This window comes from Sminthopsis crassicaudata, chromosome 3, assembly GCF_048593235.1.
Source record: "Sminthopsis crassicaudata isolate SCR6 chromosome 3, ASM4859323v1, whole genome shotgun sequence".
NCBI lineage: Eukaryota > Metazoa > Chordata > Mammalia > Dasyuromorphia > Dasyuridae > Sminthopsis > Sminthopsis crassicaudata.
Window position 1 is genome coordinate 49,897,226 of NC_133619.1, and position 12,602 is coordinate 49,909,827.

At 40.9% G+C, this 12,602-nt stretch overlaps 1 protein-coding gene across 1 annotated transcript; it reads left to right on the forward strand.

Annotated features, from left to right (window-relative positions):
• The first annotated feature begins 281 nt into the window (after positions 1-281).
• PAQR9 (progestin and adipoQ receptor family member 9) lies at positions 282-1,609 on the forward strand. The gene has a single exon (XM_074298427.1). It carries the CDS (start codon positions 287-289, stop codon positions 1,472-1,474), a length of 1,188 nt encoding a protein of 395 aa, XP_074154528.1. The 5' UTR covers positions 282-286; the 3' UTR covers positions 1,475-1,609.
• Positions 1,610-12,602: the final 10,993 nt, after the last annotated feature.

A 12,602-nucleotide genomic window follows, 5' to 3' on the forward strand; every position in this document is an offset into this window, starting at 1 on the left:
GAGAAGAGATAAACCCGGGCCGGCGCGGCTCTCCTCCGCCCCCTCCCCCCGCCTCTCCCCGCTCCCTCAAAGCGCCCGCCCGCCGCCGCCGGCCCCCGCACACGACAATAGCGGCTCGGGCTGAGCGGGCTGAGCCGCGCCGCCGCAGCGCTGTCCGCCGCTCTTGATTGGCGCGGCCGCCGGGAGCCCCAGGTATTGTTCACCTGCATTAGCGGACACGGCCGGGGTCGGGAGGCTGCCGGGCGGGGAGGCCGAGAGGAGGCGCCGCGCCCGAGGGGCAGGCAGCATGCCGCTGCGGCTCCAGCCCCGGGGCGCGGGGACAAAGAGCGCCGCCGCGTCCGCCTCGTCCTCGTCCCCGGCGCTGACGGCGGAGGCGGCCGGGGCAGCGCCCTCGCCCCCCGCCGCCTCCTCCGGCCGGCCGTCGGCGCCCCCCGCCCCCCGCGAGCCCCCGGCCGGGCCGAAGCCGCTGCTGCGCTGGGACGAGGTGCCCGACGACTTCGTGGAGTGCTTCATCCTGTCGGGCTACCGCCGGCTGCCGTGCACGGCGCAGGAGTGCGTGGCCTCCGTGCTGAAGCCCACCAACGAGACGCTCAACTTCTGGACGCACTTCATCCCGCTGCTGCTGTTCCTGAACAAGTTCGGCCGCCTCTTCTTCCTCAGCGGCCGCGATGACCTGCCCTTCCACCACCCGTGGCTGCTGCCGCTCTGGTGCTACGCGTCGGGGGTGCTGCTGACCTTCGCCATGAGCTGCACGGCCCACGTGTTCAGCTGCCTGTCGCTGCGCCTGCGGGCCGCCTTCTTCTACCTGGACTACGCCTCCATCAGCTACTACGGCTTCGGCAGCACGGTGGCCTACTACTACTACCTGCTGCCCGGCCTCAGCCTGCTGGACGCCAGCGTCATGACCCCCTACGTGCAGCAGCGGCTGGGCTGGCACGTGGACTGCTCGGGGCTCATCGCGGCCTACCGCGCGCTCGTGCTGCCCGTGGCCTTCGTGCTGGCCGTGGCGTGCACCGTGGCGTGCTGCAAGAGCCGCGGGGACTGGTGCGCCTACCCGTTCGCGCTGCGCACCTTCGTGTTCGTCATGCCGCTCAGCATGGCCTGCCCCATCATGCTGGAGAGCTGGCTCTTCGACCTGCGCGCCGAGAACCCCACGCTCTTCGTGCACTTCTACCGCCGCTACTTCTGGCTCGTGGTGGCCGCCTTCTTCAACGTGAGCAAGCTGCCCGAGCGCATCCAGCCCGGCCTGTTCGACATCGTGGGCCACAGCCACCAGCTGTTCCACATCTTCACCTTCCTCAGCATCTACGACCAGATGCACTACGTGGAGGAGGGCCTGCGCCAGTTCCTCGAGGCGCCCCCCGCCGCGCCCACCCTCCTGGGCACCGTGGGCTACATGGTCCTGCTGGTGCTCTGCCTGGCCCTGGTCATCCGCAGGTTCCTCAGCGTGTCCGACCTCTGCAAGGAGGACTGAGGCGGAGACTGAGGGGGCCGCCCCCCGCTGCGTGGCCGCGACCCCCCAGCCGGGGCGGACGCTGCGAGAGCCCACAGGGTAGGAGGGGAGCGCCCCACCAGCGGATGCCCGAGGGGGGGGCGTGCCCGCTGAGGGGCCCAGCCGCTGGGGAAAATAAATGTTCGTGTCGTGGTTCAGGAAAAAACAAAAACGCGCGCGCAAACGACAGCTTCGTGATTTCCGGGGGTCTTTGGGGTCTTATCCCGGGACGCAAAGGCGGGTCCGCAATCGTCCTAAAAATCCCTTTTAGGGTGAACCCTCGGGAGCTCTCCCTCTGTTGGAAGAGAGCCCGGCAACTCCATTAATCCTGCTGTTTTAACCTGCTAGAAAATGCATGGAAATGTGAACCCAAGTTTAATTATTTCAATGTATTAATGAATTGTTATTTAAATAGTAATATATATATTATGCGTATATAATATATATATATGCCATGATTATTTCATTTTTTAAAAATTAACTCCTGTGTGGAAATATTTTCAGAATAAGCACTTGAAATTTTTTTTTCTTTTTAGGGAGGGGGGGGGTCCATTGCTATTTTGAAATCTCAGCCCTGCTGCATTGCACACACTGGAATTGGTTGGGAAGGCAAATTGACTTAGAGCCACTGTCTTTGCTTAGTGTTTTTCTGGAGGACCACGTGTCTGGGTGGGATTGCTATCACGGTGAGTTATTTTCCCATAAGCTGAGTGAGCCAAGCGTGGGAGAAAAACTAGAGTGGTCCGGAGCCCTCCGAGGCTGGAAATCTATCTGCTGCTTCCGTTCTTGCCGCTCCCACTGGGCTCTGCCGAGCCCGCTTGACCGTTCTCATCGTGATTCTCCTTTATTCTGTTGCCACTGGAGTAAATGTGCCTTTTGAAGCGGTGCCCAAAGGGCCAGGCCGGACAGATCTGTTTGCCCAGCCGGAGGAGGAAGCCTCGCCTAGCGGGTCCCTGCAAAGCAAGGTCTAATATTTCATCCACGAATGAGGAAGGATGGGGCAGATTGTGATTTTTGTGGCTTGGACTGCTTGCTCAGCCTCATCTTCCCTGCGTGTAGGGCTATGCACGGGAATCAGCCCGAGATTGCGAGAACCCACCAGAGTGTTTCAAACTGATGCAGCCCTTTGTTTTAGAAATTCACCAAAGAGAGAAATAATTTCATCTCAGCTATGGGGAGACAGATTCCATCAGCTATAATTGAGAAGTTTGGAGTTAAAACAGGATTTAGCTTTGTGATGGGAGGTCAGCTGCCCACTTCCTGGCTTCGGAACTTTCCAGATCTTTAGGGAATAGATTGGCTCTTAACTGGGTCAGTAGGAAATTACTAATGGTGCCCTCTTGGGTCATCTGGAAATGAGTTCCTGTCCTTGACTCCTTCTAACAGTGCAGGTTGGTCTCTCTTTGGGAGTACATTTTTTACAAGTCCTGATGATTTTTGCACTTGAGCACAAAGCTAGTGGAGCTATTGAAATGCTTCTCAAAAGTCAACTGTATGACTTGAAATAGGGAGAGTGTTTTATAGCATTATTATGGCATTGTAGACACGCGCTAAATGGGAAAAGTAGAGGGAGGAGGGACTTGTTTGGAACCAGAGATGGTGCTTTTAAAAGGGGCGGTGGTATTGTATTTTGTAAACAGAGGTGAAGCACATAATTCCATGGAGGAAATAATGTCCCAGTTGATTTTTTCAGATATTTGTTTGCATATGAAAGTTAAATTTGTATTTATATATTTATGTAGAATCTTGTACTGGAATTCATCTCAAGGGTATTGATTGAGCATCAGTTCATGCTTTGGAAAACTCAAGCAGCGAGACCATTAGGCTGCTGTAACAGGTCAATAATTGTACCTCCAAGTTCTGTAAGACAGTACTTTTTTATCCAAGGAGCCTGTGGAAATGGCCACTCCCATATGCAAACTTATTTGTTGATGAATGGTGTCTGTACTGGGCCCCCAAGGAATGTTTCTTTGGAGTGCTGAAATCACCAAGTCACTCTGATTTTGAGATGAGCTATAGCACCAATTCTGACCTATTAGCCCATAGACTTCTAAAGGTGGACTCTCCTTTTTGGGGAGGGGGCTGGGGCATGTGAAAGGAGGTGCATCTGCTAGAATGTTATCTCCTTAATTCTAAGAGGAGAACATTTAAACTCAAAGACACAATTTCCCCCCAACCCACTTTCTCCTTCCTCTTTGTCCTTAGGACAGAGAGGCCACTTAAGGATAAAATTATACCCATATCATTTTCAAATGATTAATGTTGCGTGAGCCCTGGAAGATGACACACTTTTCCCTGTGAAAGGTTCAGCTCAAAGTATGTCACCAAGAAAATACTTTTCTCCTTCCTTTCCTTCTTCCTCATTTTCCTTCTTGGTCCAAACTCAGATTTTCTATAAAATGTGTAGGGGAAAAAGGATAGTAAGTTTGGAACTAAACTGGCTTTACAATACACATACATTTTAGATACATTTGAGTTCTAAGACCAAGGATGATCCATCAGATTTTTTTTTTCTGTTCTTCACTGAGCTTTTTATGGTTTCTGCTAAGATAAACAATGGTAGACAGAATCCATCAATATTTACTTAACCACCTACATTCATATGAGACTCTTAGATATGATAAAAATAACACACCAAAATCAGAGGAGGTTATTTTTCTGAAACAGTTTCTTAATTGCTCTTTTGCCCTAGTCATCCTTTAAGTTTATTTTGAAGACTGGTTATGTCTCCATAACATCCAACCTTAGTTGTGAAGCGAAGAACTAGAGATAAAATAATAAATGATGAATTTTAAAATAATCTGCATAAATTATTGTAGCAATAGAAAGAAGCGCATTATATAATCCATTTTATGTTTACTTGTTAGTCCTGAACCAGGATGTCATCTCTAAGAGCAATGTCACAAAGTCATGACTGGCTTGTAAAAATAAATGTGATATTTTCCATTGGCCACATAACATCTTCTATATATATCCCAGCAAGAGTATATGGTGCTGGTCTGTCCAAAGCTGTGCCTAGAATGTTCTTTCCATTCATGAATAGTGCCTGTAAACTTATGATTTATAATGTGTTCTCAATTAAAAAAACCTTTAGGCCCCACCAAATCAATATGTTACTTCATGCAAATCATTTCTAGGAATAGAAAATGTTTAAAAATGATGCTAATAGAGATGGTTTTTGAAATTTTTTGTTTTTATGAGTTTTATCCAAGGAATTAGATTTTGATCAAAGGATGGTAACATCAAGCAATAATTAACAGCACTTTTCATCTTTAGGCTTATTATTAACTGATGAATTAATTTGCACAAAATTATGAGTAAAAGATGATCCATAGTTATCATCTCAATGTTAGAGTCATACAGTTTGACTAAGGCCATGGAATTAGTTTCCCAAACTAGTATTTTGAATTTGACAATTTGTGAATTTACATTGAGGATTTTATATACATATCAACATATTTGGATATGATTATTCATCTAGATATAAAGTAGATTTTAAAAAACAACAGTGATTTGGAAGTCAAAGACAATAAGTGATATATATAAAAACATGTGTGTGTATTTTTATATATATATATATATATATATATATATATATATATATATATGTTATATACATACAAAAATCCTCCATAAATATCTTTTTGCTTATTTTATTGAGGACTGCCTTCCTCCCTTTTTTAGGGGTATGCTATTGAGTAATTTTTTTATTCATTCAACAAGCATTTATTGAGTGCCTACTATGTGTAAGGTCTTTTGTTTTCACATGAATTTTCTGGGATCCAGACATTCTTACTCTCACTACCAGTTCCCCCTTTTCACACATTTCTGAGCAAGTTTCTCAAAGCTAATGGCTCTGAAGGAAATTAAGGTTAAAACTATGTCCTTAACCTATTAAGTCAGAACATTTCAAGATGCTTACTGGTGTCAAGAACAAGACATCTACTACAGGCTTGTTAAAAATTTTGCTTTGCTTCAACACAATTCTTTTGACATGTAGGCCTTATGTTCCTAGGCCAATATACATATTCACAATTGGACATCTTGGTTTAGTTTCATCTGGACATAGGGATAAAGGCCAAAGGTACAGACAAATTTTGAAATTCTGGTTTGAAAAATCCAATAACCGTTCATTTTGGAGATGTTGACAGCATACCTGGCATTATGCAGTTTATACTGCTTTCCTAAATTGTGTTAATGGTTTTTTTTTTAGATATGAACTATATATCACTGTACATGGTTCATGTCCTTCAGCCATAGATTGGCATTGAAAGAATTCTTGAAAAATGTCAGTCTTCATGGGGATTAAAAAGGGGGGGGGGAAGGTTAGACTTTTACTGAAATTAGAAATCTGCTTAGTAAAGTCATCAAGCATTTGGGCTTCAGACATCACTGAGAAGCATCCAATAAAATGGAAGGAAGAGCCATGAGCATTTTGCCTGGATTTTTAAATTTGTACCCAGAAAGTCATGTTGTTGCCCAGAGGAACACGGAGGACTTGTCACTGAAACACTATTCCACCACAGTCCCCTTCCCCACTTCTCTCCAGTTTGTATTCTACTAGTTGTGACCAGAGTCTTTTAAAATCCATTAAGTAAAATGGGAAGTTCAGGATGCTTATTTTACCAGTGGACAGCGAAGAAACCTTCCTGAGCTACAAATAATGGCACCGTCTGAATTTGGAAACCAGATTTCCATGGGTTTGCAACAGATACCTATAGTATGGCACCTGCAAACTGCAATCACTCATTCCTCTTTACTCTCTGGTTTAGATGGAAGGGACATTGGTTTCTTTGGGTTTATAGAAATGCTTTATCCAGTGTGTTATAATATATTCCTCTTTTTTGCAAGGCATGAGCACCCCCCCCCATTGCTGTATGTTTTTGTATAATTTCTCTAAGCCATTCCAGGCATGGCAATTTCTCAAGGATTCTTAGATTTCTTGAATGTGTAAAAAACACCAAGCCAATTTCTTCATGCCTTATAGCACCACCCAGCACATGCAATAACCACCCGAGTAGGTGCATGTTGTGTCTTACGGATTACTTTGACTTTGTTATTGAGAATGTCCTGCTCTTAGTGGTATAGCATCTCATTGAGAGATGAATGACCACTACTGTAAATAAACTTGTTTCTAAAGGACCTAGTAATATCCATGTCTCTTTGCAGTCCCCACTGCTTCATAGAAAGAATATGTTTTTAATCAGCTAAATAAAATAAAAAATCAATGAAAATAGGGAATTTTTAAAAGAAGTGTTTTCATTTTATAAAAAAAATTCAAGTTTATAATAGTAATTAGTTTGTGAATTATTCATCTTTGCATTGAGGTATAAGGCTTAGCTTCTTAAAATGCTCATCTTTGTTCTGGGCATTTAATCACTTTTAAATCATTTGAATGATAATGACCTATAGGTCAGTACTTTTTCTTTTTTTTTTCTTAAATACTATGTAAATAGTATATCAGGGAAGGGTAAATTTAAAAAGGAAAAAAAAAACTGGGCCAGATTTTGCTCCTTATATGTAGCAAAACCCACATTTTAAGTTTTGATAGGAAACATTAAATTTATCCAACAACAACCCACCCTCTAGCCAGCCTTCCTTTCTTCCATCTCTCATTCTTTCTGGAGATCATTAATAAAATTATTCCAAACAGGCAACTGAGTTTAAAATAAAACAATTCCATTTTCATGGTGCCCATAGCCACAATTAATGATGTAGCCAGGCAAAACTGACTGGCCAGGGTCATACCACTGGTATTGCTGACTTTTATATTTCCGCAGCTGCCTCTGAGAGTGGGAAGTAGGGGAAAGGGGATTTAGGAAAGATCCAATATGGGTTTTGACTTCCCCTATTTCACAAATGGAAGCAAAATTGAAGTTACATTGCTTTCATTAAGCCATGTAGGAGCTCCCACCCCTGAAAACTGCCTTCTTGGAGGCATTCATTCCCATCTGATGGGGAAGCACCAGAAATGCAAACCTGTATTCAACTTTAAAGGCAACTCAATGGCTTGGCTAAGTATTTGGGCCTTTAAAAACCATCTGCCTTATGAGGTTCATTCATTTCTAAACTGAGACTTAACTAGGATTATCATTTTAGGGTTTTTTAGGTAAGAATGTACAACCAGCATGTACCCCTTTAATTGAAGGGCCACAGTTCATCTTTTCTCAGGTGACATACAAGATGGGGTGGGGGAGTTTTGATAATAACCAAACAATACAGACCTCCATATATATGTTAACACATTTTGATGGTGATTACAGAGAAGGATGGGGAAGATGGATGAAGGTCGAAGCAGGTGTGGAGTGAGAAATTGCTTTTTTTCCCCACTTTGCTAGATGACAATAATTTTACGGGGGAAACCCTTGACTCTAGCCATCAATAAATCTAGTAAATTTTGCCTTAAAGGGCCATGTTTAACTAGCTGGGAAAGACCTCTCAATGTTTGAACTTGTATTACAAGAGGTCTGTAATGCTATTCCAAATCATTAGTGTATAAAAGGCAGAAAAATCATTAAATCACATTTTTTTTAATCTACCAGTGAATTACACTTACCCATTTATAAGGATAGATGCCACTTTGATCAGTTTTGTGCATGCAAAAGCAAGACAAAATTGTGTCATTTCTGTTTTTTGGTTTGCTTTCATTTTGTGATTTGAGAAATTTGTTCTTTGTGGTCTTGAATGCTGAAATCTGTAAAAAAAAAAACTATGCATTTTTAGCTGAAAGACAAATGTATGAATAAAGTTGTTTCTAAGCATAATATTTAAAGACTGTATTTTGTACGCTGAGATATTCTTTTAGGAAAAAATTATACAGTTAGCTTGAGATTATCTGGGAATTACTATAAATCTAGCATGAATACCCACATTCAGAAAGACTCTGCAGAAAATCATTGTTCCAGTTAACAGTAATGAGGGAGAAATACATGTTCTTAGAGGATGGGGTTTTTTTTTTGATTAAAACTTTATTTTCAAAGCATATGCATAGATAATTTTCAACATTAACTTTTGCAAAACTTTGTGTTGCAAAATTTTTTCCTTCCCTTTCCCTCATCCCTGAGATGGCAAATAATCTAATATATTAAACATATGCAATTCTTCTATACATATTTCCACAGTCATAATACACAAGAAAAATCAAATCAAAAGAGGAAAAAATGAGAAAAAAACAAAATGCAAGCAAACAACAATAAAGGTGAAAAATACTCTGTTGTGATCCATAGCCAGTTCCCTTAGGCCTCTCTCCAAGTGCAGATGGCTCTCTCCATCACTAGATCATTGGAACTGACCTGAATCACCTCACTGTTGGAAAGAGCCATGTCCATCAGAGTTGATCATCACCTAATGTTGTTATTGCTGTGTACAGTGTTCTCTTGGTTCTGCTCATTTCACTCAGCATCAGTTCATGTGAGTCTCTCCAGGCCTTTCTGAAATCATCCTGCTGGTCATTTCTTACAGAACAATAATATTCCATTACATTTATATACCACAATGTATTCATCCATTCTCCAGCTGATGAGCATCCACTCATTTTCCAGTTTCTGGCCACTACAAAGAGGGCTGTCACAAACATTTTTGTACATGAGGATCCCTTTCCTTCAAGTTGTCTTTGGGATATAAGCCCAGTAGTAGCACTGCTGGATCAAAGGGTGTGCACAGTTTGATAGACCTGTGGACATAGTTCAGATTGCTCTCCATAATGGCTGGAGAGCCATTCACAATTCCACCAACAATGTATCAGCGTCCCAGTTTTTCCACATCCCCTCCAACATTCATCATAATCTTTTCCTGTCATCTTAGCCAATCTGACAGGTGTGTAGTAGTTGTCTTAATTTTCATTTCTCTGATCAATAATGATTTAGAGCATTTTTTTTATATGACTAGAAATAGTTTAATTTCTTCATCTGAAAATCGTTCTTATCCTTTGACCATTTATCAATTGGAAAATGGCTTGAATTCTTATAAATATGAATCAATTCTCTGTATATTTTAGAAATGAGACCTTTATCAGAACCATTAGATGTAAATTTTTTTCCCAGTTTATTGCTTCCCTTCCAATCTTCTCTGCATTGGTTTTGTTTGTGCAAAACCTTTTTAACTTAATGTAATCAAACTTATCTATTTTACCTTTAATGATGTACTCATTCTGACTTGGGCACAAATATTTCTTCTTGGCTGCCTTTATCATTTAACATAGGATCATAAATCCAGGCCTGGAGGAAATCTCAGAGGCCATCTAGCCCAAACTTCTCATTTAATAAATTAGGAAACAGAAGTGCAAATGCATTAAACAAAGCCTTCAGAATTTGAACTCAGGGTTTTTGACTTAATTTCCAAGGTTTATTCTAACGTATTAGTAAGTCTCCATTAAAAGCTTATCTAATGGGAAAATCGGTCTGTGCTAATCTTTAAACTCATTTAATAAAACTTTGCCATGGACTTGAGTTCTCTCTTATATTGAAGGCCATGTAAGGTCCATAGGGTTACATGGAGGCCAAGGCTACGGGGCTATATATCCCTGAGTTGCCTGTGTAGGCAAAAGGTCTCCCTTTTCCCCCTCCTCCAATTGAACTTAGAGCTTAAATACTATTAAATCACTCAGGATACTTCTTCCTCACATCTAAATTTAATTCCAAAGCCTCTAGGTTTTTCTAGGTATAGCTTGTATTTAAGAGTTGTAATCAGTTGTAAATAATATTGATAGTTGAAATAATATTCTTTTGTAATGGTGGGAAATATAGCAAAGTACAAAGAAGCTAGGATTTTAGCCCATTTTGCTTCTTCTAATCCCCCAGTTCAAGGGTTTTTTTTGTCCTATTGAAGGATCCAGTGGTCCTGGGGCTAGAGTAAGGAGCTTTGGAGTAATCAATCATCAGGCATAGTATATAATAATAAAGGCTGCTAATGTTACTGTATCAAACACTACTTTTCCATGTTAAGGACCACAGAACAAATGGATTGGAAATTCAATAAGAACCATTGATTAAGAAAGCAATTAGCAGTCAGGACTAGGAATGAGTCAATCTACAAGAAATTTCCCCGAGTTACAGAGAGAGAAAAACTATACGCTATACACAATACATGGAAAGTTAATTTTAGATGATCATAAAGACATGATGATTCTGACAACCATCTGAATGGACTAGAAAGCCTGGGGAAAGAATTCAAGACACTTCATATATAAAACCACATATATTTTAGAAATTTAATTCTCTTAAGTGTTTGGGCAGGTCCCTTGAGTAATTGCCTTCCTGATAAATCACTGTTTTCTGAGAATTAAAACCCACTGAATTTCTACCCTGTTTGTTTATAATATTTTCAGTCACCAAATGTAAATCCCGATGGCAAAACTGGAGATATATGAAAATTTTATAACCCACAAATATAGGTTACATCAACATGTATTTTTGGAATCTGCAAATTCATATCCCTTTAACTTGATTTAAATGATATTGACTCTAAAAGCCTTTGTCTACCCAGTCATCTGAGAAAATAAATTTTAAAATTCTTCCTTATGATAGCTCTCTTTTCTTATAATTATGTTAATAACAATAGCAGCAGTAAAAATAATAGCTCACAAAATAGCACTTACTCTGTGCCAGATGCATTATGTTAAGTGCTTTACAAATATGTCATTTGAGCCTTGCAATATCCCTGGGTGATAGGTGCTATTATCTCCATTTTACAGATGAGGAAATAGGTAAAAAGAGGTAAATTTCTTCCCACCACCATTACATTTTCCCCCTTTTTTTTTGACACAGTGACCCAGCAATCTTTACTGAAGCTTGTCAGCTAACCAGAATATACTTTTTTTTTTTTGTCATGGAAAACAGTGGGTTAAATTTAAGAAGTTGCCATCAGCTTGTTTGGGTTGTTAGCATAAAGCCCTGGACTTGGAGTCAGGAATACCTGAGATCAATCCCAGTCTCAAATGCTCGCTTCAGGACTGTGGACAAGGCATCTGACCTCTCCCTCATTTTCTTCAACTGTAAAATGGGGATAATGATACTATCTACCTCCCAGGGAGGTTGTAAGAATTAGATAATATTTGTAGTCCAGAACATAGTGCTATATTGTTATCATAATAATTATTATAATACTAAACAGTTGAACATTAATATTAATAAAATTTGTTTTAGCATCAATATAGTAACATTATTACAATATATTTACATAATTATAACATCATTTATTATAACAATAATATAGTACATACTGTGTGCCATCTGTGTTACAAATATTATTTAATTTATTATTGTTATTATTGCTCTCTCTACCTACCTTGAGTTAAGGTTATAGGTTTCCCTGCTTCTTTCTATCTTACAAAAATGATGAAGCTCTAAACTTATTTGTTAGGAAAGGGTGGGAAAAAATCCCAACAAATACAAATGAGTAGAGTTCAAACATTTGTCAGTTCTCTCCAAAAAAACAAAAAAGCAACCTCCTACATCAAAGGAACTCATAAAGAAGTCAAGGAATTTCAGGGGGGAAAAGGGGGCTTTCGGGGGCCTAGAATGTTGAATTTAGGTTGTTCTTTGGGAAATGGGGCTGAGAAATCTTAAGATTAATAAAAGCTGCTAAGAGTGTCCCAAGTCCCAGTTGCTCACATGATTCCTTTCCCTTCACCCATCACCATTTGGAACGAAACCATGGAGCCCCCAGAAAGGAGCAAGACCTTAAATGTAAATCTGCTTCTAGAAATGTGTAATGAATTAAAATCTTAGATGACCTCAACAGCCTCTTTTCAGACCTCAGTTACATTCTTGAGACTACTGGATTATCCCTATTGATCTATAAATCTGTTCTGATAGCAACCTGTCACTGCCACAAAGAACCAAAAATAAATTATTTAGGTCACCCATTTATGTTATGCAGTAATGAACATAGATAGAAAACAAAAAGAAGCCTGCTCATTGGATTTAAAGGAAAAGCTACAGAGTTAGACAACCCTAACACAACGATGGACTGTTCGCAATAAGAACATCTTGCTCTTATGAAAAAATGGATTTTTTTCTTACAACCCTTTCCTGTTTTCCATTTCTGCTCTCAAAGTAAAAGAGATAAATTAAACAACAGGTTTCAGATGTAGTAGGCAAGAGCTTTTTAA